The sequence below is a fragment of the Cyrtonyx montezumae genome, unplaced genomic scaffold, assembly GCF_038088225.1.
Source record: "Cyrtonyx montezumae isolate F1298 unplaced genomic scaffold, pur_monq_1.0 scaffold_8, whole genome shotgun sequence".
NCBI lineage: Eukaryota > Metazoa > Chordata > Aves > Galliformes > Odontophoridae > Cyrtonyx > Cyrtonyx montezumae.
Window position 1 is genome coordinate 52,836,854 of NW_027072089.1, and position 26,889 is coordinate 52,863,742.

The 26,889-nt window shown below is 33.8% G+C and overlaps 1 protein-coding gene and 1 non-coding gene across 2 annotated transcripts in view; one reads left to right on the forward strand and one right to left on the reverse strand.

Moving 5' to 3' along the window:
* RTTN (rotatin) overlaps positions 1 to 26,889 on the reverse strand; it is a 71,247-nt gene that overhangs the window by 22,581 nt on the left and 21,777 nt on the right. Inside the window, exons 18-34 of the mRNA XM_065752232.1 lie at positions 26,532 to 26,703; positions 25,231 to 25,330; positions 23,568 to 23,656; positions 22,125 to 22,242; positions 21,778 to 21,874; positions 20,339 to 20,407; positions 19,815 to 20,003; positions 17,955 to 18,194; positions 14,787 to 14,931; positions 13,226 to 13,380; positions 11,877 to 12,096; positions 10,989 to 11,117; positions 9,734 to 9,841; positions 8,963 to 9,121; positions 8,522 to 8,593; positions 4,851 to 5,043; positions 3,491 to 3,573 (exon numbers count right to left, since the gene is read on the reverse strand). Coding sequence (XP_065608304.1) covers positions 3,491 to 3,573; positions 4,851 to 5,043; positions 8,522 to 8,593; positions 8,963 to 9,121; positions 9,734 to 9,841; positions 10,989 to 11,117; positions 11,877 to 12,096; positions 13,226 to 13,380; positions 14,787 to 14,931; positions 17,955 to 18,194; positions 19,815 to 20,003; positions 20,339 to 20,407; positions 21,778 to 21,874; positions 22,125 to 22,242; positions 23,568 to 23,656; positions 25,231 to 25,330; positions 26,532 to 26,703 — 2,338 coding nt within the window. The remainder of the gene's footprint in view (positions 1 to 3,490; positions 3,574 to 4,850; positions 5,044 to 8,521; positions 8,594 to 8,962; positions 9,122 to 9,733; positions 9,842 to 10,988; positions 11,118 to 11,876; positions 12,097 to 13,225; positions 13,381 to 14,786; positions 14,932 to 17,954; positions 18,195 to 19,814; positions 20,004 to 20,338; positions 20,408 to 21,777; positions 21,875 to 22,124; positions 22,243 to 23,567; positions 23,657 to 25,230; positions 25,331 to 26,531; positions 26,704 to 26,889) is intronic.
* On the forward strand, positions 18,687 to 18,759 carry TRNAA-UGC (transfer RNA alanine (anticodon UGC)). Its single transcript has one exon. It is a non-coding gene; the product is annotated as a tRNA-Ala (tRNA).

The following is a 26,889-nucleotide window of genomic DNA, read 5'->3' on the forward strand; positions in this document are numbered from 1 at the left end:
ATTATCCCAAGTTTAGCACTTGTTGACTTGAATCGTTATTAAAATCATACAACAGTAAATCAATCTATCTTGACACATGACAAATTCTGCATTTATTTAGCATTACAATTCCAAGCATTCAAATAAATGACAAAAGGCATAAGTCTTTTTTGAAAATAACAAACCCCAGATGCAACCTTCACCTCTGGAACAAGTAAGTTCTGAAAGAAGTTATTACTATGCTGAGACTCATCTTAAAGATATTATTACGAATTCATACAAGCACACTCACATGTTAATAAATAGCATCAATTATATAGGACAATAAATCATGCTTCTTGCAAAGTCATCTAAACACTTTTGGCAAATAAAAAATAAGGTATTAGATATGTAGAAAGAAAAATCAATGAAATCTTTATCTGGTTATAAAAACCAGATGATATAACATGACATTTATTTGTAATTGCTTCATATTAAGATATGGGTTAAAAACCAAACCTTTTCACTATCTTAACAGAATACATATAGTAATACAACAAAGTTATTTCCACAGTGTGATGCCTTCCAGGAAATAAAAGATATAAGCGCTTCTATATATCACTTTTGATAAGGATCAGCTGGAGGTCTAGGATATCATGTCCACAAAAGAATATTGACTACTGCCACCATACCCATACTTTCTAGGAGCAATGAAGTGTTCTGCTGCTTAGTAGCAAAGCAACAGATTTTGCAAGGGAGTTTAAGGGAGTGAAGAAAGTTGCATGATGGGGAGATGATGACTGTAGACCAGAACAATTAAAAAAAGAATACAAAACTCATCACAAAGATAAATGGCTTTACTGTTTATCTACTAGATGGGGGAATAAAAGGCCTTCTTTAAAACTACTTTAATGGCCTTGCCATGATTAATTCTCTTTTCAAAGGTTTAAATTGCTTAGCTGTAGAATACTTCGGTAACCATAGATCCCCGAAAATAAAATACACAATGTTTATAAAATGGGAATAGGAAGATTTCAAAGGTAAGAATGGTCATGACTTTGCTATTTGGGAAACATTTATAGATTATTAACCTGAACCTTAGCTTAATTTTTTAAATAACTGTTCATTCTGCTAAGCAGCCCTGGGCATGAAACAACCCCAGTGTATTCATACAGGGTGAAACAACTTTTAATGTATATGCTGTATAGTGTCCTCAACCATAATACTGAACAAAAAACAAACATATTGGTTAAAATAAATTCTGTGTAATGATAATAATGATAAAGTTTAAATAGCAAATTCTATAAGAGACAAAACATGGTTATTTCCTTCAATCAGCAACATATTGTAGTTTACAGAAAAATAAATTGGACAAAAATATGTAATCCACGGAGATCTTAAAGACACAAGATACAGCATGCATCAGTCACAGTATAAGTAATTCAGCTCTCTTGTTGCCTTTTATGTGACCTTGAGTCATTGATTTTATTCCCACATTGCCATTCTATAAATTGTGTAGAACTGTATTGATAGCCTCTCAAGATCTACTACTTTATATGGTAAAGTAAAAAGAAAATAATGATTTCTGCTATGAATGTACTTGGTTTTTAATTTTCTAATTTTTATTTTTCTAAATCTGGAGAAAAAATAGGGGTGAGGAAAAATGTAGCCTAAAAGAAACTTAGATACTATTTTCACTTAAGATTATGTGAAAAGTCTTTGGCAGTGGAAAGTTCAATTAAAGCATAGGTTACGTGAAATCTGAAAAAACTGAAAATTATTTTTTGCTGTTGTTGTTATACGTGAGAACTGATTTCAGATACATTAAAAAAATAATCCAGCTCTCTTTATTGTCCACTTATAGAATTAAATGAAAAACATCTAGAAAGATCTTCAGGATGTGGCTAATAGAAGCTTCCTAGGCTGGTGTTTATGAAATAAATGTATATAGAAATAACTAGAAGAATTTAAATATATATATATATCAGGAAACAGTTTTCAATGTAAGTATTTTTACCTGCAACTCTCAATTACTTGTGGCTTTTGTCATCAAATTGGTATCATACAGGAAAATATTTTTCCCTCAGTAAGGCCTGCAGACTTCTTTTCATCTGTGATGGGGAAAGTATGCCACCTAGCGTTCTTTAATTGATTATATCCCTATATCTTTAAACTTTCATTATCAACTTCATAAACTTATTTATTTTCCTTGTACATCAAAATAGAAAACTTTGAGCCAACCAGTAGGAAGGTAAAATGTGAAGATGATTTGTAACAGAAATAAATTGTGTCTGGTTGCAAGTAAAGTTTGAGTTTTAAAAAGGAATATTTCCAAGTTTTACTAGATAAACACTTAATAGTCATTAACTGCACTCTGAAATACAGCTTGTATTTCCCTTCTTCTGTCTTTCCCCTCGTAATTAATAACAGTATTGGAATATTAGATATTCGCATTTGTCATTCCAGCTTGGTAATTTAGCAGCTATCACATTAAGCACTGGTATGGTTTATTTAAAGGGCAAAAACCACAATCAATGAAAATAAGTTTACACTGTGAATCAGTGTGCAAGACAAATGAAAATTATCCTCATGACAACCAAAGGTTTTGTGTGAAATCTATATATGTATCTCATGGAAAATAATAAATTTTAATATTACTTAAAATAATAGTAAGAGCATGATCCTACTAAATACTAACTCTACAATATCTGGACAACTGATACAAATCAGCCTATCACCATACACTTTCAGCTTTAATTAATTTTAGTGGTCCATTTTTTAAATGGAACTGTAGAGCTAAGCCTTTACATTAAACTATGATGTGCAACTTTACAAATATAAATGAAAATACATTAATTTGATGTAGTAAATTCAAAAGTATTTTTTTAAACCACTCAAGCCATGATATAATGAACTCTTTGCTTCCTCTTCTTTTGCATTTGCTACTTTAAAAGACAGTAAGTGCTCAGATTTTTTAATTGCAGGTATCATCCTGGCTAGAAACTAGTTTAATCTACTTTCTTACGTCTTCTGTATCTATCTTGAGTCTTGTGGCACTTTCATACTTTATAAAAACACTTCAGAATCCAGTATTCATTATGACATAAAATATCTTTAACCCAACATGCCTACATAGTTTTCATTGATCCAATTCTAAAGCTTCATAATCTAAATACAGTTTATTTCTAAAAGGATGGTTTCAATAAAAGCAGCAGAAGTGACAGTTATAGACAAAAATGACTGCATTTTGTCAATAAAGCTGATTACAGAGTAGTATCTGTGGAGTGTATGTTCCTAGTAGTAGTGGCAGAATTTAACATTGGCCTGTGCCTCTTGTTAGAATAGTTAAGCCACTTAAAAGTTTTCTTCAGCATCCTAAAACTAAAATCAATATAATTCTTAATTAGTTTCAGCTCTTAAACTAAACTGATATTTAAAAGTTTTTTCTTGAATTAACAACAGTTTTAATTTTCCTCAAAGTGTATAGCCAGTAATAGTGTATTTGACATAAAAAGATTACTCTGGAAGTTACCATAGTTTCTGATGTTGATTGAGAATGTGAAGATGGGCTTTGACTGGATAGAACCTTCCAAAGATTAAGGGAATCATCAAAATCTGTACAGGGGGGGGGAGAAAAAAACATTATCAGAATCAAACAAACATTCTTATTACTTCAAAGCATTGTTTCACGTTACAAAGAAGTAGCTAAGTAGCTACTGTCAAATATACAAAATATTTATAATAGTCTCAAAATACTTATTTTTTTCTTCATATTGTACCACTGAATTATTATCCAGTAAACCCCTGAATAAACAGAAATTTAATAGAATACAATCTTCAGCTGTAACTTACAAAAGCATGGGAAAAAATATGCCCAGCTCAAATGGCAGTTACATAGCCTTCACTAATTTTAAATAATTCAGATTTAGTTTAATTTAAAATGGAATAAGGTGAAAGTACTGATTTGGGGGTCTCATAGTACAAAAACAATGAACCAAAGTCCTTATCCTCAAAAATCGTTAAGCTAATGTTTTAAGAAAAGTAATTTCAAGAAAACCTATATTCATAAATATAATGAAGGTGGAATTAACTTGTAAACAATTCAAAACAAATAGTGATGAAAATCTTATAGCACTAGACCTGTTAATAATAGACTTTGCTGTTTTCATATGTAGAAAAAAAAATCAACAGTATAGCACCAGAGTATACAGACTTAGGTGTATTCTTCATTGGTTAAAAAAGTGGCTGAATGGTCAGGCCCAGAGAGTGGTGGTGAATGGAGATAAACACAGCTGGGAAACAGCGATGAGTGCTGTTCCTCAGGGATCAGTCCTATTTAATATCTTTACTGATAGGTGAGTCTGGATGGGACTTTGAGCAACCTGGTCTAGAGGGAGGTGACCCTGCCTATAGCAGGGGGGTTGGAACAAGATGATATTAAAGGTCCCTTCCAACCCAAACTATTCTCTGATTCTATGAATTGAATGCATCCTCAGTAGTTTGCATGTGACAACAAGCTGGAAGGAAGTGTTTGTCTTCCTGAGGGTAGGTATGTGCTTCTTTATTCTTAAACTTTGTTTGTACTACTCTGTCAAAGTCCCAACTGTAGAAGTATTTTATTTCTAATACTTTGCAAGATAATGTACTGCAGAACCAATTATATCTTTTTCCATTTACAAATTTTTGAAGACATAAAAAATAGTTCAGAGCTTTTTCTGAAATGTGTTGAATTGGTGATCTATTTATTCTTAAAACTTTAAGATAAAAATTGAACTCAAAAACATTTATATTCATGGCTAACACATTCTATTTGAACTCCACCTTTAATACAAATCACTTAGCTGGGTGTTACTTCAGTAAGTTAAAAATACTACAAGATTTATATAACTTACCAGTTGAACCACTTTTTTCAATGATGTGGTTGTCATCCTTGGAAGAATTCACATCAAACATATAACAACCTAGGTAACAGTGTTTCACCATTTGATTCAAATGTTCATAAAACTGACAGTGATGCAGAAGAGTCTTAAGTGCAGGTTTTCCAGTCTGGTAGAGGCCAGTTTCTTCATCGTGTACACAGGGTCCCTGAAAATATGAAATTAACAAAACTAATTTCTTGAAAGGAATCTATCTTTTACATAAAAATAAACTGGCAACAACAAACTAAACACAACTTTAAGCCTAATATTGTCTGTCTGTATATGCACAGCTGTTTTACAGACAGGTTCTGGCAATCATATTTTGAGACTGAGCTAAATCACCAAGTTTTTCAAGAAGAGAAATGATTTAGAACAATGGAAATAGATATTTAATTATTGAGAAATTAAAGCCATCTGATACAAACACAGTCTTAAAACCTCTAAGTTATACCCTTCTATAACTTTCTACGTAGCTGCTAAAAATTTCTCATTTAATTCTGCTTATAAATATCAACTAACGTAAAAGTTTATTTTAAGAGAGAGTATGCTCTTAATAAGATGAGTGAATATCCTTAGCAGTTACCCTATTATAAAAGCACACAGCGGTTATGCTACATTTATTCCATGTCAATCTATGATAAACAATTACTTGGAAAATAAAATGATGGTTAACTAAATAAATAAATTGGTTAAATAAATAAATAAATAAATAAATAAATAAATAAATAAATAAATAAATAAATTGATGGTTGGACTAGATGATCTTATAGGTCCTTTCCAACCTTATGAACTTATGAACTTATGAAAATAGAGACATTATCTCTAAAGAATGGTTTTCAGTCATTTATTTTTAAATACTGACTTCAGGGACACTCACTTGAGAACTGTGTCTATACACTAAAAGAAGGGCTTCATAGTAGTTATGTCTGGGGTTTTTTTTGTTTGTTTGTTTCCAGCAGTTTGATCTGCCTGTTTGTTACAATATTTTTTCAGTGTTTTCTGTTTTAATAGAAGAAAACAAAAAGTCATAATATTAGGCTAAGTAATCATCTATTTTCATAAAAACTAAAAATGTTAACTGGCAAGAGAATTCAGACTCAGAAAAAATATTACATTCTGCAAGTTTTCAGAAGCATCTTGCAAAACTAAATAGAAATTTTCTTTCGTGCTTTATCTACGGCTGCTCTTCATTGATAATGAAGTCACTTGAAAAATGCTATTTGTTCCCAGAAGGCTCTACATCTTCCCTAACCCCTCCATTTACACTGAACATAAACTTATTTTCCAAGAAAAGAATGGGTCAAGTGAAAGGATTAAAACTATTTTGTGTTACAGGGTAAGCTATAACCAGAGTTCTGAATGGCTAGTGATTACTTTCTGTTTTGTATAATACATAAACAGACATTTTTGACCATTTGCCTTTTATATTAATTGGTAAAGAATGAAATGTTAAATAGTTTGAAGGATAACATTACTTCATACAAATTGCTTATAATGAATTACAAAACTGCTCATACACTGTCGGGCAATATACTTGGATTGTATCAATGATGACAAATGTATACTTCAGAAATTTTCTTAAATTCAGTCAAAATCCATAACTGTCTTTGCAAGTCTAAAAAGCCATGCCAATCATCTTATTGCATATTGGGAACAATTTGAAAGAGTTCCTCTCATAATGCATTCTGACTTCAGCAACTGTCAAAAAATGCAGTACATCACAACCTTAGCATGCCTTATACAGGCTGACTTATTAAAAATGCCTCCTGAGGTCACCCTTTAAAATAACACAACAAAAACTATTAAGAAGGAAACAAAATGAATGAAGACAACAAGCATTACTAGAGCCTATAAGCTTTAGTAACAGCCTTTTCTTTCCAAAACCTATTTACTTAAGGAAAGAAATAAGGAAAGAAATAAGAATATTCTACTTTGTCTATGGTATATTATTCCTGCTATTCACCACTTATTGGTCTCCTTTGAACTTGATTGCATTAAGGTCTATAAACAATTTATCTTATTCAGTGCACATTTGGGAAGAAAAAGTAGCTCAGAAATACAGTATTTTATCCTGCTGGTATCTTATAATTTTAATTACTGTTTATATTCAAGCACTTTTAATTTTCCCAGTGTCATAAAGTGTTGTTTTATATCTTTCTGCATGAGCCCATACCAGGTGATGTGCAATTTCCATTAAAATGCACTTAGTAAGAATTGACTCAAAACTTATTAACTGCACTAGAAGGCATTCTAATTCTTCAACTATATTCAATTTCTGTCACTTCACCATAGTCATTGAAAAGTTTAAAGACTAAAAAGCAACTTTTAATATCAACAAGTTTATATTGACATCACAATGGCTTGCACCTTGTAAATCCCATGCTATTAAATAATTACCTGTATTGATAAGATAATAAATTCATGAATATCCAAAGACTGAAACAAGAGCCAGCTGGACAGCAACTTGCTGAAGCTCATCTCTTTAAGCAAGAGAGTATGCTCTTTAAAAGTATCTAAAGCAAGAAGCCACTTCACCTTTCTTTGGCTTGTTTTCTGTCACTCATATTTCTTTCAAAATATTAAACACCACGTTAAACACTATTTTCTCAGAAGTTTTTCTTATATACCTAAAATCTAGTTGCATTCCAGGCAAAATAACTAACCAATTTTTATCTCAAGACATTAATACTGTGCAAGTAATCAAGTTTCCTTGGAGATCAAAGATATACATAAGATACTGTATAGAAATGATCAAAGATACTATACACAGAATCACAGAATTGTAGGGATTGAAAGGGACCCTCTAGAGATCATTGAATCCTATGCCACTGACAAAGCGGCTCCCTAGCCCAGGTTGCACAGGTAGGCGCCCAGGCAGGACTTGAATGTCTCCAGAGAAGGAGAAGTTCCCATGCACATTTGTGTGGAACTTCCTTTACCTCAGTTTATGACCATTTCCCCTCGTCCTATTGCTACACACTGCTGAGAAGAGTCCAGCCTCATTCCTTTGCCTCCACTCCTTAGATATTTATAGACATGGATCAGATCCCCTCTGAGTCCCCTCCCTGAGTCTTCTTTTTTCAAGGCTGAACAGACCCAGGTTATTCAGCTTTTCCTCATACGAGAGGCGTTCCACGCCCTTTATCATCTTTGAAGCCCTCTGATCTCTTTCAAGGAGATCCTTGTCTTTTTTATACCCAAGTGCCTGGGTACCCTGTACTGGACACAATAATCCAGTTGAGGCCTCACCAGGGCAGAGTAGAGGGGGAGGATCACCTCCCTTAACCTGCTGGCCACGCTCTTCTTGGCCACCAGGGCACACTGCTGGCTCGTGGCCAACCTGTCATCCACCAGGACCCCCAGGCCCCTCTCCTCAGAGCTCCTCTCCAGCAGGTTATCCCCCAACCTGTTCTGGTGCACGCAGTTATTCCTCCCTTAGGTACTAGACAATCAAGTTTTACTTGTTTTCTTGAACTCTCTGGGAGGTAGGAGAAGCTTATCTACTCACATATTTGTTTCAAAATGTCATCTCAAATGTAACTTTTAAAATCTGTTTTCTAGGTGTATTGATATAACTTCTCATATCCAATAATGCCTCTCTGTGACAGTATAAACTCATCTCATCAAGTGTAATAATCACTCACTTGCCAAACACAGTCTTTTAGGTCTTCAGTAGGAATTGGGATCACAAGGAGATTTTGCAGAATAAAAGCAGCCTAAAAGAAATGAAAGCATCAATATTGCTGTCTAGCCAATACAGCTCAATAAAACACATCAGACTGAACAGGATAGTTGATATATTATTCCACTGTTTTAGATATACATCAAACAAAGATTTTCCAAGTTCACGTGAAAAAAGAAAAGAAAGAAAAAAAAAAGGAAATGTAAAAAAAAAATGTATATGCAGTTAAAAAGAGCAAATCAGATATTTTGCTTTGAGGACATATTTACTGGAGAACTGGTGACACGCTGGTACACCAAAGGGCTTGCAAATAGAGCAAAACAGATTAAAATCTACCTATTTGTTTTATCCATAACAACTACCCACAACAATTTAAGACAGCAGAAGGTTACAAGAAACATACCTCCCTGCGTACCATGCTGCATTCAGACTGGTCTAGAAAGATGTTTAATGCTGTTCCCCATAGCCCTCCTGAAATGTTTTGGCAACTCTCTGCTAAAGCAATGCAACCTATTTCAAGAGATGTAAGTGCTGATCCTATTCCAAGTGCAGTAAATCTGACCTAGTACATGTAAATACAATAAAAATGGTGTTACTTACAGCAATGACACATTTTTTAAATTATTGTTCAGTTCAATCAACTAAATCTGTAGCTTAGACAAAATCATTTTAAAAGGCTTTGTTTATACAAGTTATCTTTCTGCATTCATCCGGTTCTATACTTACAGTCATTAGTCATTACTACATGCATGTATAAATAACAAAACCAATAATTTTTGAATACATGAATATACATTCAACATCCTCCACATTTTACCATTTAAAAACAGTTCTGATTCAAAAACTCATAATTTAACAGTTTTAATTTGCTCTAAATTTGTAGTTTACATAAATATATTTTGCTTTGGAGCTAAACGAAAGCAATGTTAATGAAAACTGCCTATGATTCATTATCATGAATGACTAATAAGAGGATAGAATATTGAAGATATAGGAAAGAATTTCAGAGTTTTTATATGAAAATATTCTCCCTACTTTATTGATACTGTTGTTTAGGATACAGTCAGTAACATTTTCAATAATGCAAATCTGTAATTTCCATATTAAATTCAAGGAACAAACAATTTGTGTAAACCCAAGTGTCAAAATAAGATATCAGTGTTGCACAACTAACCTCAGGATCTCTATCTACCCATAAAGGAACCAGCCATGTCAGACCTAGGTGAGATGGAACTTGATCTTCACTGCTATTGTACGGCAAAGACCAAAGAGATACCCAGTCCTGGATCAGAAAACAGAAAATAAAGTAAGAAATTATTTTCTAAATCTTTCAATGCCACGCCTGTCTATCATCAGACTGAGCTGCCAATGGCATTCTAAACTACTTTAAATGCACATAACACTGATACACCAGGAAAAAGATGTTTATTATCTCTATAAACATGCACATATTATATTGACTTCACCTACAGAATGAAATTTAATTTTTGGCTACCTCCTGTTAGTACTAGGATAATTTTACAGGTGCATCTTCTGACTGTCTCAGCTCTGTATATTTTATGTTTTTTTCATGCAATAGATGACTGCATTTGGATACCTCACTTGGAGCAGTGTCATTTCCATGAATCTTCTCAATACACAATATTAATAACAGTAAACATAGTCTTTTATAGTCTTTGAGTTGAGAATTAAAATACAAAATGAAATACACCCAAGTAAGCAATGTATGACCATAAAGCAATATCAAAGAAATCATGTACTTAGCATCTGTTCTATTTCTCGTGTACTTTACAAACATCTCTAAGTCATTTCTGTCCTTTGCTATGAGCTAAAGGATTCTATGTCCAACTTAATCAGGTGGTTCTTTAAGTACCAAAGAACCAGAATGGTTCATAACACTGCTAATGAGCAAAATAAACTTAAAGGCCACCTGAATTTTAACCAGTTTTTATCTCAATTCATTAGACCATACATTTTAAGTTAGTATTAGTAATAAACTTTAATTTTTATTTTTAAATTGGTTGTTCAGGATATTTCCTATACAACAGTGCTTGCACAGAGAAAGAAGGTTAACTTCATATTCCTCTCTCCACAAGATCTGACACTAAGTCATGTGACTGTAAACAATGGACAGGATCTAAAACTATTATTATGATAACATGAAATGTTAATTTCATTTTATATGAAATATTCATTTCATCATATTAAATGTTTATTTACTTAGGATTTAATTCCTCAAAGGCTAGTCTTTTTTTCCATACACAATCATACTTCATCGTACTGAAATGTTTTCACTAGTGGCAATCACAGTTATTAACTGGGGTGGAGTGCCAGAATGACTACACTAAATTACCAGATTGTATCAGTTAAAATATATCTGTGCTTAGCCATCAAAAGTGACAAGATAAGGGAAACTATAACATACTCACCATATCCTTAGCTTGAGCCATCATTTCATGAGATAAGTGAAGCAAACAAAGAACAGTGCTTTTTGTAACACCTTTCCCCATGAAGGACATAGCATTTCCTCCCCATTCAACATAAAATGATGAGATAACCTGGGGGTGTAGGAACAAGTTCACAGTAGCTTTGCTGTGAGCAGTATACAGGTAGAGAATAAACTGACAAACGCACATAAATTAAACTTATGGAAAGATGGTAAACTATCAAATATACCCTTTTAGCTGAATTTTAATAATTTATTAATGAGTGACGTACTCATACATAGTTTTTTTGTATGGTTAAACCTTTGAAAGACAGTAGTTATTTTATTTGCCTCTTCAAATTAAGAATATAATGGAGCTAGATAATAAAGAAAATATTAAATAGAAACATAGCTAAACACTATCTCAGTAACAATTGTGAAGTTTTTGTTGGAAACAGGCATTTATTGCACCCAATGTTTTGGGATTTTTGGTTTTTTTTTTTTGCTATGTTTGAAATTAAAAATCCAATCTCTTTTCCAAAATTCTATGTTTAAGAATATGGGACACTTCTATCTTCAGGACTTGAATAGGAATAAATAAATCAAATTTCCATATCAAATTCTAATAAATACAAAAAAAAGGAAGTGGGAAGGCACATGCAATATGGCCAATCATCACAAGCAAACATTGCAAATTTTTTTTTCCTTTAAGTAAAGATATAAATCAAACCATCCAGTCTTCATCTTTTAGCTAATTTCTTGAAGAAAGAAAAGCACTTTTCATAGTAAAGATATTCACTAGAAGTAAAGAGTAAAAATTACAATGTTATTAGTTACACAGTGTTTTACAAGCATTCAGACAAAAAGTTAAGTTATAACATGAGCTACTTACCTCAAGAAGACCTGTTAAATATTTCTTACAAATTGTGAAAGGTTCAGCAGTAGCAGAATATGTACTCCAGTCTGGAAGTGCAGTTACATGAACCATTCCTCTCAGTGTTCTCTCCAGTGATGGAAGTCCATAAAAATGTGGTGCATCTGTTACCCTTAAGCACTGCAGCAGCTTGAGAGCCAGCTCAGTTCTGAAACAGCCAGCAAGTTCCAAGCCCTCTCTGGATTAATTATAAAAAGTAGAAATGCATCAAATGTCATCATAAAGCTATTATAATGAATTGTTTTGTAAGAGGCCAGTACATCATTATTATTATTGCTAATCTGTGGATCTCAGCATCTATCTGAATTAGTAACTGTCGGCTTATGTACCAAATAATGAAGAACGAAATTACAGAACAGGACTGCTTAACCAAAAAAGGACATATGAGGTAGAACAGTAATTTCTAATGAGCATATAAAAGAGAAAGAGTTCAAGAACGTCAGATCATAGCGACAAGAGTCACAAAGACTTCGCTAATGTTTGTCCTGGTTCAGGCACCAAGTTTTAAAATATTTCCTGCAAATCCATCATCCAGGTAGATAGAAAATATGGGAGTCTAAGACATAATTGGCAGGGATTTCTATAATCCTTCTTTTTCTAGCTGTCATTATTTTCATATGTTTTATTTAGAAGTTGAGTAACTGAGTAGGAGGAATGATAAAGACTGAACTTCGAAGGAGTCTTTACAAGCAGTTATGTTGTGGCACAGATAAATATGTCAGCTGCAATTTTAGCATCTCAGAATGCACTTGGATAGAGAGATTTAGTGTGAAAATATAATTTTATAAACTCAGAAAAAATATCTAATAGAAGTTCATTTCTGTTTGTCTGACTATCAGAAAAAGGGTGGCATTTCATGCTGGAAATAAGTGTCCAATAACCAATGTACACAAACATAGTCAACGATATAACATAGAACAAAAAGGAAGGGGATGGAAATAAATTTTTGCTGATTTTCTGGTGTTTTACTTCTCTATAAGTAACTACTAGAAAATCAACCCAGTTACACTTGTGCAGATTTCCAGTACTGAAAAAGAAATGGCCCATCTTCTCAGTGTCATTAATTTAATTATCATTTTTTGAAAAACTGCGCTAGTACATTTAGTCACAATTTTCTTATTTCCTAATTTTACTGTGAAAAGGCCTAGCTAACATTGATCTTCACTTAAAAAGGAGTATATTCCTTTTTTAAAGTTTACCATGAATGTAGCATGATGCAATTATATTCAAATTCTGACTGAGATACAGTAGCACAAGGCATTAATATCCCAGTCAGAATGGCAAAGGCAGTTCCATTTAAACTGTACCTGTCAGTCACTGACATTGAACAAAATAACAGCGTGTTAAAAAGATGAATGAGTTCTTTATCCAGCTGTTGCCTGACAGCAGCCTGTATTTCATCTATTTCATCCCGCACTTGGGATTCTGGTCGCACCAAGAGGCCCAAAAGGGAGTTTGATTTCTAAGAGGAAATAATAAGAATACAGTCACATAACACATTGTTTAAATTCTATTTTAATAAACACACTAAAGCCAGTTGTCTGTTCAGTGCTTTTAAATCACACGTGCTAATCACATATTCCATAATCATCATTTTACCAAGAAATATTTTTGTAAATTGAAACCAACCAACCTCTCCCCCCCCAAAAAAGCCATAGTAAAAATTTGCTGGCATTAATTAGCCATATCTACTATATTCCATAGGATTTCCTATTCACCATATAAATTGAAGTGTATCAGTTCCATACATAATTGAAAAGAAGATCACTAGCATTTTTTTCTAAATGTTTAAACTGCATTTTAAAAATGGGAAAATACAAATGCACACATACTTTACTTAATAAATAACCCTTCTAAGACCATGAACGATCTTGCTTTGAGTATAGTATGCATTTGCTTTATGAAGAACAGTACCTGGGCAAGGCAGTTATATAACTGTAGTCACTTTTATCTTTATAATTTAGTTTTTATAAGGATTGAATTACTATATTGTGACAAATACAATAAAAGTTGTTTTATACTGTTTGTTATCTTAATTTCCTATTTATTTTTGTACATCTTAATGAATAACACTATATAAGATCTCAAGTGAAAAGCACACATCTAAAGAACTGAAATTAAAAACTAATTATATCTTTCAATATTATACTTTTATATTTCAACTATGTGAACTATCTGCTCACGTAATACCTTTGTCAGGGTTATAAAAATATTTTACGTAGATTTATTGCAACCATTTTAAATCAAAACTGAAACACACTTAAAACAGAAGCTTGTCTTAACTTTCAGTTCTTGTTCTTAATCCAAGACAGACATTTTTATTTCTTTACCATGCAGAAAGTCACAATATACCTGCACAGAAACCTATCCTTTAACTTACTTATGTACTTAAACATACAGCTACACACATACAGCTGTGCAAGTACATACATCACATATGTACAGCTATTTACTTAACAGTGTAAATATATATGTAGTCTACATATAGAGCTATGCATAAAGCTACACATAGCTATGTTTACTCAGCTCTGTATAACCATTTTATTTCAGTTACCTGCACCACAGCAAGGCAAACACACACAGATGTTTGCATTTGGCAAATATAATATTTGAACTTAGGAAAAAAAAATCATTTAATATGTACAGAAGAAATTTACTCTTATTCAAAGGTAACTTTTGCAAACACTTAAAACTGTAGGACAGAGTCACAAAGTAGCACAGTAATAATACAAGAACAGGCTATTTCTTGCTTTTGTTGAGAAAAGCTGTTTTTCCTGCATCTGCTCATCATAAACTAAACAGTCAACCAGCTCACAGTTATACCACTCAGTACAGTCTACAGCTGAGTTCTAATGTATATTCTCTTACATTTTTAAGCAATGATTTCAGGATCCACTTCAGATGATCTGGCTCCAAGCTTGTTCTCTGCTCTCTACACAATTTGTTTAAAAATCTTAGGACATCTACCAGAAGCTTCTCATCCTCAGCAGAAGCTGGAAGCACTTGCAAAAATCTGCAATGAAAACAAGAGTATATATATTCATACTTGCAGGGAATTAAAAGAGAATTTTAAGATCTCTTTCTAACAAGGCTGAATTAACTTGCAAATATGGAGTTGCCTATTCTAAACCTGGAATTATCTAAATGTATGGGACGAAACTACAAATAATAAAAACCCAATTATATCAGTTATCTTTAAACATAAATATACCTGTATTATATACACTTCGTACATTAAAATACATGGAATTGTGAGTTGGAAAAGACAGTAATAACTGAAAAAAGACAGGATCTGTTGCTGGGGGTCCACAGAAGAGCTGCAGAGATGATCAGAGGGCAGGAGCACCAGAGCTTGAAAGGGGTCTACAAGAAAAGCTGTAGAGGGACTTTTTAGAAGGGCATGCAGCAACAGGACAAGGGAGAATGGTTTTAAACTGGAAACTGGTAGATTGAGACTAGATATTAGGAAGACATTTTTTACTGAGAGGGTGGTGAGAATCTGGAACAGGTTACCCAAGGAGGTCGTGGATGCCCCCTCCCTGGAAGCATTCAAGGCCAGGCTGGATGAGGCTCTGAGCAATCTGGTCTAGTGGGACACATCTGCCTATAGCAGGGGGGTTGGAATCAAATGATTTTAAAGGTCCCATCCAACCCAAACCATTTTATGATTCTGTGATTTTAAATATCACATAGTTTAAATATGGCCATTTAAACTATGGCATTCTTTGCCATTTTTACATAAACAAATTACAAAACCAAAGACCCTTTGAGCTTGGAAATGGCCACTGAAGAACATCTGGTCCAACTCTCTTAATCAAGTAGGGGCACATATTGCTGATTATTCAGGACCACGTCCAGGTGCCTTTAGAAGATCTTTAAGGAAGAGACTCTACAACTTTGCTGGGCAACCTGTGCCAGTGCTCTGTGCTCTGCACAGTGAAAACATGTCTCCTGATGGCCATATAGAACCTCCTGTGTTTCAATTCTTGCTTATTTCATCTTGTCCTGTCACTGGGCATGACTGAGAGGAATCTAGCTCCACCTTCTCTGCAGTCTCTGTCAGGCATTTATATGCAACGTATGTATACGTAGTCCTCTCTAAGCAGTTGTAGCTCTTCCAGCCCTTCTTCGTAAGAGATACTCCAGTTTCTTAGATACCTTATTTGGCACTTCCTTTGACCTGCTGGCAACACTCCTAATTCAGCTCAGGATATCTTCAGCCTTCCTTGCCACTAGGGCATACTGCTGGCTCGTGTTCAAGTTCATAGTCTTTTCTGTAGAGCTGCTTCCCAGCTCATCAGTCCTCAGTATGTATGGGCGCATGGATTTGTTCTATCCCAGGTGTAAGGATGTTCATTTCCTCTTGCTGCACTTCCTGCAGTTTCTGTCAGCCCATTTCTCCAGCCTGTCAAGGCTCTCCTGAATGGCAGCACAATCCTCTGGCATATCAGCCACTCCTCCCAATTTTGTAACATAAAATTAATGAAGATACACTGCCCCAACCTTCAGATTGTTAATACATATATCAATCAGGACTACATCCAGTACTGACTGTTGTAGTACACTGCTAGTTACTGGTCACCAACAAGACTTCATGCCATTGATCCACACACCACCCTCCAGGCTCCACTTCAGCCACCTTTCAATCCTTCTCACTGTCTACCTGTCCAGCCAATATCTCATTAGCTTGTCTATGAGGATCTTAAGGAAAATACTGTGTAAAAACACTGAAATCAAGGCAGAACATATCCATTACTCCTCTCATCTACAAAGCCAGTCTTTCTATTATAAAGGGATTTCAGCAAGTTTGCCAAGTATGACTTCTCAATGGTAAAGCCATCCAACTCCTGATGAGATTCCTGTCCTTCATGTGCCCTTCTTGAAGACAGGAGTGATATTTGCTTTCCTCTAATCCTCAGGCATCTCTCAAAAGATTACTAAGAGTGGACACAAAATGACATCGCCCAGCATTTGTAGATGTATCCTATCCTATCATTAAAGAAAAAACAAACAAACAAAAAAACCCACAACCAAATGTCACTAACAAGACTAACAAGCTCTGGAAGAAATAGTTCCTGGAGCTACTTCCTTAAGCTGGTATGCCCAAACAATTATTTATATATTTAGCCGGATACCAAGCTAGAGGAAAAAAAACAAAAAAACAAAACACATACAATCATTCTCCTTCTTATTGCATTTAGTGAAAGTATTGACCAGTTTCAAAAATTAACTTTTACTTGGATTTAGTGAAGACAGCAACCAAATTAGCACAAATTTTACATACTGCACCAAAGCATAGATAGATTCTGTGAACTGTTGTAGCTTCAGCCCATACCTAAGAACCAAAATTTGGACAGATGGACAAAAAAAAGCCAACCAAATAAAAACACAAAACAATTAACAGAATTTGTGCTGTACAGTCTATCAACAATACATGCAAAACTATACACTAGAACTAAGTGTATTTATGTTTTGATTCACACAGCTGTAGGGTCTAAAGAGCACTTTTGAGGTCTGAACTAGTGGAGAACTGCCATAGAACAAATAATCCGTGTTCAGGTGGATTATACGCAAAACGGAGAGCATCCAAAACAGTCATGTTTGTTTGAAAACAGCTAAATTACATGCTTCATATTGTCAAAGATCTATTTGCAAACAGACAGAAGATGTACCTTATGAACAGAAATTAATTTTACTCCTAATAAAAAAAATAACCATGCACAAACCAAACACTCAGAAAATCAGAAAAATAATAAAGGATAAAAATGGCATACAAGCAAAGCCACTGTTAACATTACCTGCATAATCTGTGGTTAGTCTCATCTATTAGCTTTAGGAAGTACAAGGAAACAGGAGTCAACTACAGGATCATATAATAATTTTCCATGGGATCATTTCGATTAACTACATGCATAGAAAACAATCAGAATCAAAGGTACATAGGCTATCAAATCCATTTCTGTGGATATGAAAACTATAAACTTTATAATTTAAACAACATCATTCTAATTCATTTTTTTTATTCAGTACGCTTACCTATTTATTGCTTTCTGCCAAACAGAGCTCTTCAAAATGGTTCGACAAGACCCAGAGATGCATTTTAAAGCAAGTCTATCATTTAGAGCATAAAAGTTCAACCTAGTGAGAGAAGTTTTAACATCCCTGTGGGATACTGCCTGAATGATTGAATTAAGACAGTCCTGCAGACCATAGGTTGCGTGAGTTATTTTCAGGATAAGAATGTCTTCTGAGGAGAGTTTTAATGTGTCTAAAAATCTGAAAAGGCATAAAAGAAAAATTAGCAATCGGGATATTTATAGATTATTTTAGTTCAGATGAGAAGACAAAGCATAAGTTGCCTTAAAGAAGTATTTTTCCCCATTATTTTGTCACCTCAAATACAAAACAAAAACAACAAAACACAAGCCCAAAACCAAAAACAGACCAGCAACAAACCACCTCACAGGAATTCAAATCCTGAACTGCTTGAGTTCTTTGGAAGGCTGGCACCTCTCAAAAAATTATTTGAAAGGCGTTATTCATGGTTTGTAATGAATTTTTCCTCTATGGCATTGTTGACCTCTTAGACTATGCAATTTCCTTTCTAAGAAATCATTTTGGTTCTGAATGAATGAACTACTTCAAAACAGGAGTGATTTCTCAAGGATGCTGAGTTCTGTATACAAAAGAATCTCAGAGAGAAGCCTTGTTAATCAAATGCTTACCAAAGCATGTGAAGAGAGTTTTCCTGATCACCTATGAAAAGGTGGGGAATTAGCTCAAATGGTAGAGCGCTCGCTTTGCATGCGAGAGGTAGCGGGATCGATGCCCGCATTCTCCAGTGTTTTGGCTGAACAGAGACATTTGGCTGGAACTCAGTAACAAAAGGAAAGTTTATGGCCTTTGGAAGAAGGGGCAAGCAACTTATGAGGATTACAAATAAGCAGCGAAGCTGTGCAGGAAGAAGATCAGAAAGGCCAAAGCCCTGCTGGAACTGAACTTGGCCACTAAGGTGAAAGACAACAATAAATATTTCTATAAATACAGTAGGAGAAGACAGCTGGGGAGAATCTCCATTCCTTGTTGTACACAAAAGGGGAACATAGTGACCAAGGATCACGACAAGGCTGAGGTACTTAATGTCTTCCTTGCCTCAGTCTTTAATAGTAAGGCTAGTTGTTCCCTGGGCACACAGCCCCTTGCACTGGAAGATAGGGATGTGGAACAGAATAGGCCCTGCATAATCCATGAGGAAATGGCTTTGGACCTGCTCTAAAAGCTGGACACTCACAAGTTCATGGGGCTAGACAGATTTCACCCTAGAGTGCTGAGGCAGTTGGCAGATGTGGTTGCCAAGCCACCTTCCATCATCCTTCAAAACTCCTGGCTAACTGGGGTCATCAGACTGGAGACTGGCAAATGTGATGCCCATCTTCAAAAAGGGCTGGACAGATGATCCCGGTAGCTACAGACCTATCAGTCTCACATCGGCACCAGGGGAAGTTCAGGTAAGATATCAGGAAAAACTTCTTTACAGAAAGGGTTGCTAAGCACTGGAATAGACTCCCCAGGGAGGGGGATGAGTCACCTCACCTGTCTGCGTTTAAAAATTTTCTGAATATGGTGCTCAGGGACATGATTTAGTGGTGGGCTGTTAGAGCTAGGGTAGTATGGTTAGGTTGTAGTTGAACTTGACGATCTTGAAGGTCTTTCCAACCTGAGCAATTCTATGATTTAGGTATTATCATGATATCTTATCTACAACTCCTGGGATGCAACCCTTAACATTTAGAAGACAATATTTTCAAACTATAAACAAGTTTTACTGATGTTTGAAGTTGGGAATACACTTAAAGGAAAAATATTAAGATTTAAAATTAAGATAAAACAGCTCACGTTTCTTCTTGTTTCTCATAATTTTTCAGCTGCAACAGGTTTTCAGTCCCATGGTACCATGACAGATTCCAAGACATCTTTAGCATATCTGACACAGGTTTCATAGCCAAGCATTCAGAAGACAATGGCACTACAACTGAATTAGGGCTAACTATATGATGAGCAGTGATCTTGACTGGGAGATGATATCTTAAATAAATAAACAAACAAACAAAAGCCACAGTTAAATGCTCCAGTCAAACAATTATTTACATTTGATACATTTTCAAAGCTATCAGAACGAAAAGAAGGCTAGATGAAGAACTCCACAACTATCACATAAAAAAAAAGGCAACTTTGAATTTAAAACCAAATGCCTCCCCTTCCTTCCATCCTTCAGGGAGGACAGCAGATGTAAAGAATTTAAGTTTAGTGAAGAAAGAATACAAATCAAAGCAAACAATGCCAACCTCCACCTCTCCCCTAACCCCCCCCCAAAAAAAAGACAAAGAAAACAAAGAACAAAAACAAAATAGCCAACATACCGTCTAACAACAGCAACAGGTAAACTGAAGGAAGGTAGGACAGCACCATTATTGCTTATGTTTTCAGTCCTGCATGAAAAATTAAGTTTTTTCTTACTTTTAACTTTGATTATCAACTAATGCTGTAGTTATTCATTATGATTCAGATATAGCTGGGTTTTTTCCCTACAAAAAGCTCTTTGAGAACGTTGCTGAATACATTTATATTAACAAACTGTGTTTCTTTATGATTATTCAATATTCAGGTAATTTTTAGGTCATATACATATAAAATACCTATTGGAGACGTAACATACGTGAAAATGAAATTAAAGATGACATAGCAAAGCACAGGCTTATTTACTAGGCTGCTTAGAAGGTAATATCTCCTACTTTATTATGTTGACCTATGACATCAAAGGCAAATGCTGGTGGTATGGTAGTACAGGCTGAACCCTCACGCCAATATTTCGTTATATTTTGTTGCCATGTGACAGACAGCAGCAGAGGGGCGGTCTGACAAAATGGCATTTGACATGGAAGTGCATATGAAGCAAAGGTGTGGAACTGAATTCCTCCTTGCAGAAAATAATGACACCCACTGACATACATCAGTGCTTGCTGCATGTTTATGGAGAGCAAATACGGGATACGAGCACAGTGAGACAGTTTATTTCAGTAGTGGCAACAGCGGGTCACCTCCACTGTTGCATATCTTTATGAGCGCACCATTCAGGCTCTAATTTATTGCTGGTGAAAATGTGTAGCAAATGGTGTTGACTACACTGAAAAAAAATGTTTTGTAGCTGAGAATTTCGAACAGTTGTTATTGTGCTCTTTGCATCTGTTGTAGTTTCAATGGAAATAAAATAGGAGGCATTATTTAGAAGTGACCTATGTACTTTTTTCTATTAGAGATAAATATGCATGAGAATTTTTTCCAGTGTATTTAATGTATGTGAATTTTAAGAGTATATTTTTTTCTGAAGTACATACTTATTTCAAATAATAATATAGCATTAGCTGAAGTTCCTTGAATTAAAGACAAGAACTATGTTTGAAAGTCGAAGTAAAAAAGAGAATTCTAATTGAGTTAGAAAATCAACAACAATACATCTATAGCTAGTTACTTGATTACTGCAGTTTCCATTTACGGAAGACATGGATTAAAGAATTAACAATTAAAGATTAAAGAATAAACAAGGCTTTTTGAAAATGAAAATAAAGGTACCTAACACTTAAGTACAAAGTACTTATATGTGCCAAGTAGATCCATATAACATGCAATCTAAATATTGAAACAATTTACTGACCTGCAAATAGGTAATTCATGCAATTTTGAACATATTTCACTTCTGTGGATAATTTATATATACATATATATGTATCAAACAAAACTAATTTTCATGAAAATCTTCAATTTTGATTGAGATAGTGCAATTGAAAAACTTTTTTCATACCACGTGTCTGTTCTTGATACTTCATCAAACAACAGAAGACAAAGCAATACTGTAGCTTCCGTTAAAACAGCCTGATCATTTTGGAATATCAGGGAAACTGAATAAAACAAAAGATACTTTAAAAAATGTTAGGAAAATAGTGGCATTTAGTAATACATATAAAGGACAGTGGTTCACTTTTTGTCTGCTGCTATTCTGCTAACATCTTCATCAGATGTCATAACATTGGTAATAGGAAACAATAATTTCTTTAAAACATCAGGGATACTCATGAAAGCATTTGGTTAGACATCTAGCCATATTTCACACATTTTATTTTAATACATATGTAGAAAGAAAATCTTTACCTCTGAATAGTAAAAGCAACAAAGATGATTGCTGGACTAGGGACAAACGAAGATCTGGATCAGCATATATGAGTTTACATAAGAGTGTCAGACATGGTAACACTATGGATTCCATAAGCTGCAAGAACAACAATTTAATATTGATATGAATTAGGATGATCTGTTATGAGGTGCTCAATACAAATCGTTATGCTACAAACAAACACATTCTGTGATTTATAGTAAAGAAACATTCTTAGACAAGAAAATGTTATCCTTGCATAACTGCATATTCATTAGAAAATATTAAATAACTTTTGGCTTCATTTTATTAGCAACTGATGGTGATTTTGTTGGTCTCTGGCCTCATAATGCAGTTACAGTTATATAACATGCTTCCAAAATACATATTTCTTAGAAGAACATACATGAGATGAAGGATTTAAAAAAACTTATTAATTCAAGCTTATTCATTCTTTCTTAAATGCAAATAGCTTACTGCATCAGATTAATTTTCTGCATCCCAATATCTCAGATCACAAAACATAAGAAAGCAGCTTTCTAACAGTTAAAGTATCAGTCAGCAGAAAAAAGTAGGACCAAAGTCACTTCACTGCAGAATGAGAAGACAGTACATCCTTCACCAAACATTACTTTGCTTCCCTGAGATTCTACTTGAAATTTCATTTTGTGAACTCCATCACCGAGAGTCACTGGATATGCAATAGATAAAAGTTCTGCTTATTTAATATGGGAAAGAATTTTTAGCATGAATGGATATGAAAATTGTGCTTTTTCCCTCTACTATAAACTTAATCCTTTCTTTGGTAGTCACTTCACTAATAAGATGCAAGAGGTTCTTATTTATTTGTTTATTTTGTGTGTGTGTGTTTTTGTATGTGTGCAGCTTTCTGCATATATTTTTTCCCCTCTACAGATTTTAGAATTAAATAAAAAATCATTTGAAGGGAGAACTGGAATCTAGGCTAGAGTGCATCCTAATAACATGTTTAATACAACTTACATGGTGTATCTCTGATCTAATGAAACTAGCACTACCTTCTGTTTAGAATAACTTACATTAGAGAAGAGATAAGCAGTGCTTCTATTTGATTTACTTTCTAACCAGGCTCCTGCACATTTTGAGGAAATAAATCATTACAATAGAAAAATGATTTTTTTTATTTAAATTACTGCTATACCAATACCATGGAAGCAAACTGAGAAAAGAAGTTTATTCAATGAGGAAGCTATTCTCACAGGTAGATAAACCAATCTTCCCTAATTAAGAGAATCTTACTACTGTAAGAAATGTAACAAATATATTTTACAATTTAAAATGTTAAATATTTTTATAGTATGCAAAACTGATGCACAAAGAAAAGTAGAATTTTAAGTACAGAAAAAGAAAAATTCTACTATTGTCATGCTATCCAATGTTTGAAGAAGGAACAGTAGCTTTACCTTGCCATTCACATGTACACATTCAGTAAGGTAAGCCAGAACTTTTTCTACCACACCCAAATTTTTCACAATACCATGCATGTTGGTATCTGCAGGAAAAACAAAAGTTTGTTAAGAAACACTGGTTTCATAATCAAATACTGAGCTTTTCTCAATGATCACAAACTCCTGTTGAGAGCAAAACTTGTTCTATTGGTTAACAATTTTCACAGCAAGCACAGCTCCAGCTCTACTAACTAAAGCCTCCAGAAAGCCTTGTTCATCAGTCTTTCTTTAGCTTAGCTATCCTAGAGAACTCTAAAATGCATAAATATTAACTAGCCTTTCTAAAAAACTTGACAGTAACTGCACAGTCCACAGGTGTCTATATAGCAAGTAAAGAAGACCAGAGATGCTTAAACTACTAAACAGTCATCATAACACAAATTTTAGATAACACTCTCCAAAGCAAAAACAAATAAGTAAATGTAATGATCTATAGCATGGTCTATGTAATGGTCTATAGCAGCCTCTTAAATATCCCAAGTATTTTTTAATGAAAAAGCTGCATTTTTTACTGTAGAATTTTACCCTATGATAGCTTTCTCTTGACATCTGAAATCTTTGCCTGCCATAGCCAAATATATTTTACAAATCAGAAGAGATTTCCTCAGTTTTCTGTCGATTTTTCTGAAAACAAAAATTCAATTTTTATATTGTCTTACATTTCATGTTCCCATGTTCTATAATAATGATTTGTGTTCCTTGAATAAAATCTGTGTTTGAATCATACTGATTAGGTACAGTACAAACCATCAGGCTGTGATTCTGCACTGAGCCAAAAAAATACTCTACCAAAGACTATGTTTTCATTCAATCAATACTTTACAACAATTCATATTTTTTCTGCCCATTTGAGCAACACAATTATAAAACAAACCCATCAACAAAAACATGATGCATATGATTAGTAACTTTAAGTTACTTATCTAAATCATAAAGAATATAAGCAGGAATATGTTTTCCTGCAAACATACTAAATTATATGTCACATAGAGTCTACATCTTGATAATGAAAGAGGGAATAAACATGGAAGCTTAACCTGAGTTTACCGAGAGAAGTTCACACAAATGATATTTCATTCCATTTTAACTATAGTAACTTAGACCACCTAAAAATGGAGAAAAACATTTAGGATATTTGAAGAAATTCTCCACTATAAGTAATCTCCATTTAACTAGACCATGCAATCTAAGATTTGACTTTCCTAATTAAAATAGAACAACAAAAATATTTGTATAATTTATAATAACCATCTCCTCCCTCAATCAAGACAGATACTTTAATTAGTAAAAGAAAAATTTGAAGCACCATGAAATGTAACAGAAATCAACAGAATGATGAACATTTAAAAGGTAAGGCAGAAAAAAAATTCTTATAGAGCATACAGAATTAAGCTTCTTCCTCTATTATCAAAGGGAGCTGTTTTCAAACCAGTAAAATCATTATTTCTTATTCTTGATAGTAACAAAAAAGACACTGTTGTCCACAACAGCATTAAATTCTGATCCAACAGCATACATAAAACCTACAACAAGCACCATCTGCAGAAATATGAACAAAACGTAGCAAAAGTACAAGTTCACATGATGGACAACACCCAAGTTTTCCCAACAATTTTACCTTGTAAAATGATGGCCATCTGCTCAGCTGCAGACTTCCGTAAAACTATGTCAACAGCGTCAGAAGTCAAGATGTCATAAAGCTTTTCAATTGTTTCTACCTAAAAGTAATGCTATATTAGATTTACAACTAACATGCAACTGTGAAACAAGGTGACTAGTCACATTTCTTAATAGAGTACAAAATATCAGAATTACGTAACAGTTGATACTGGAAGGGACTTCTGGAGTTGTGGCCACCTACAGACAGTTGCTTAGGATCACATCCTGCTCTGAAGGGACTCCAGAGCCTCTCTAGGCAATCTATGCCAGCACTCTATAACCTGTACAGCCAAGAAGTGTTTCTTCATATTTAGATAGTTTCTTGTGTTTCAGTTGCATCCCCTGCATTGTCCTGCCACTGTACATCACTAAAAAGATCCTGACTCCATCAAAATGATTTATATTCTTCTATATTTATAAAATTAATTAAACATATAGATATATATTATAAATAATATAGCAATATAATTTAATTCTATATATTTAATTAGATACCATGTGCATGTAAATAAGAAAGGAATAGATTATAACCATTTTATAACAAATCTCTAATTTCTATAATATAAAAGTAATAGTTTCTGGTGTTCAACAAAAGCTGACTTCTAAATAATGTTTAGTTTCTGCAGGACTACAGAAAGCCCAAAACTTCACAGAAATGCTAGAATTACTGATTTTAAGTCTGTGAAGGGTACTGATGGCAGTAGGGTCAGAAGAACTAAAATAATTTTATACATCCGTGCAGATTTCATATTATGGCTTTTGAAGTATAAATCAAGTGTGGTCAAAATAATGTTAAAACAGAGAGGAAACGTCTTAGCAAATGTTTAACATACTCCCTTGAGGATAAAGTAAGGAAAAGAATGGAAGGGAGGTAAAAAATAAATTATTAAAACACAGCTTAACTAATTGAATGCAGAGAGAAAAATTCTCCCTAGAACATGTACTCATGATAATTTTTTCTTTCTGCAAAAGCAATAATACTCAGAAAACATGTTCTAAAATGTTAGGAAATTCTGTTTATTTTCACACTGAAAACTGCCTTTTTCAGTAAAAATAGATTGTACAGAAAAAGAAATGAGTAAAATCAGACTCTACCCAGGCACAATTAAATTGCTGTAAGCAGAGCAAGCCTGTTCCCTTTGAACTTAAAGTCTTTCTGTTAACTGACCTGCAAAGGAAAAAAACAACAACAGAAGAAACGAGTAATAAACCATTGTTACAAAGTATCAAATAATGATACAGTGTTTAGATAGAGCTTACCTTAAATATAGACTCCATTTTATCATCCAATTTAAGCTCCATAGCTTTTTCTATAATAAATAAATTTGATATACTAGAAGACAAGCTGCCTTGCAGACATGGACGTTTCAAGCCTGCCCCTTCTTCATTCAAAAGATGGAATAATAAATGCTTAAGTGCTATAGAACGAACCCTAAAGGAGTAAACAATTAAAATAAATATATTAAGTCCTCACAGCAGAAAATGTTAGCTGTACAGTTAAATATTAATTAGTTTACAAAATTAATATAGTATGGGGGAACAAAGGATTTGCTTTGTATCTTTCAAATCAACTCACTGTGTAACAGTCAATTGTTTTTTTGATTTGTTTGCTCTAAAA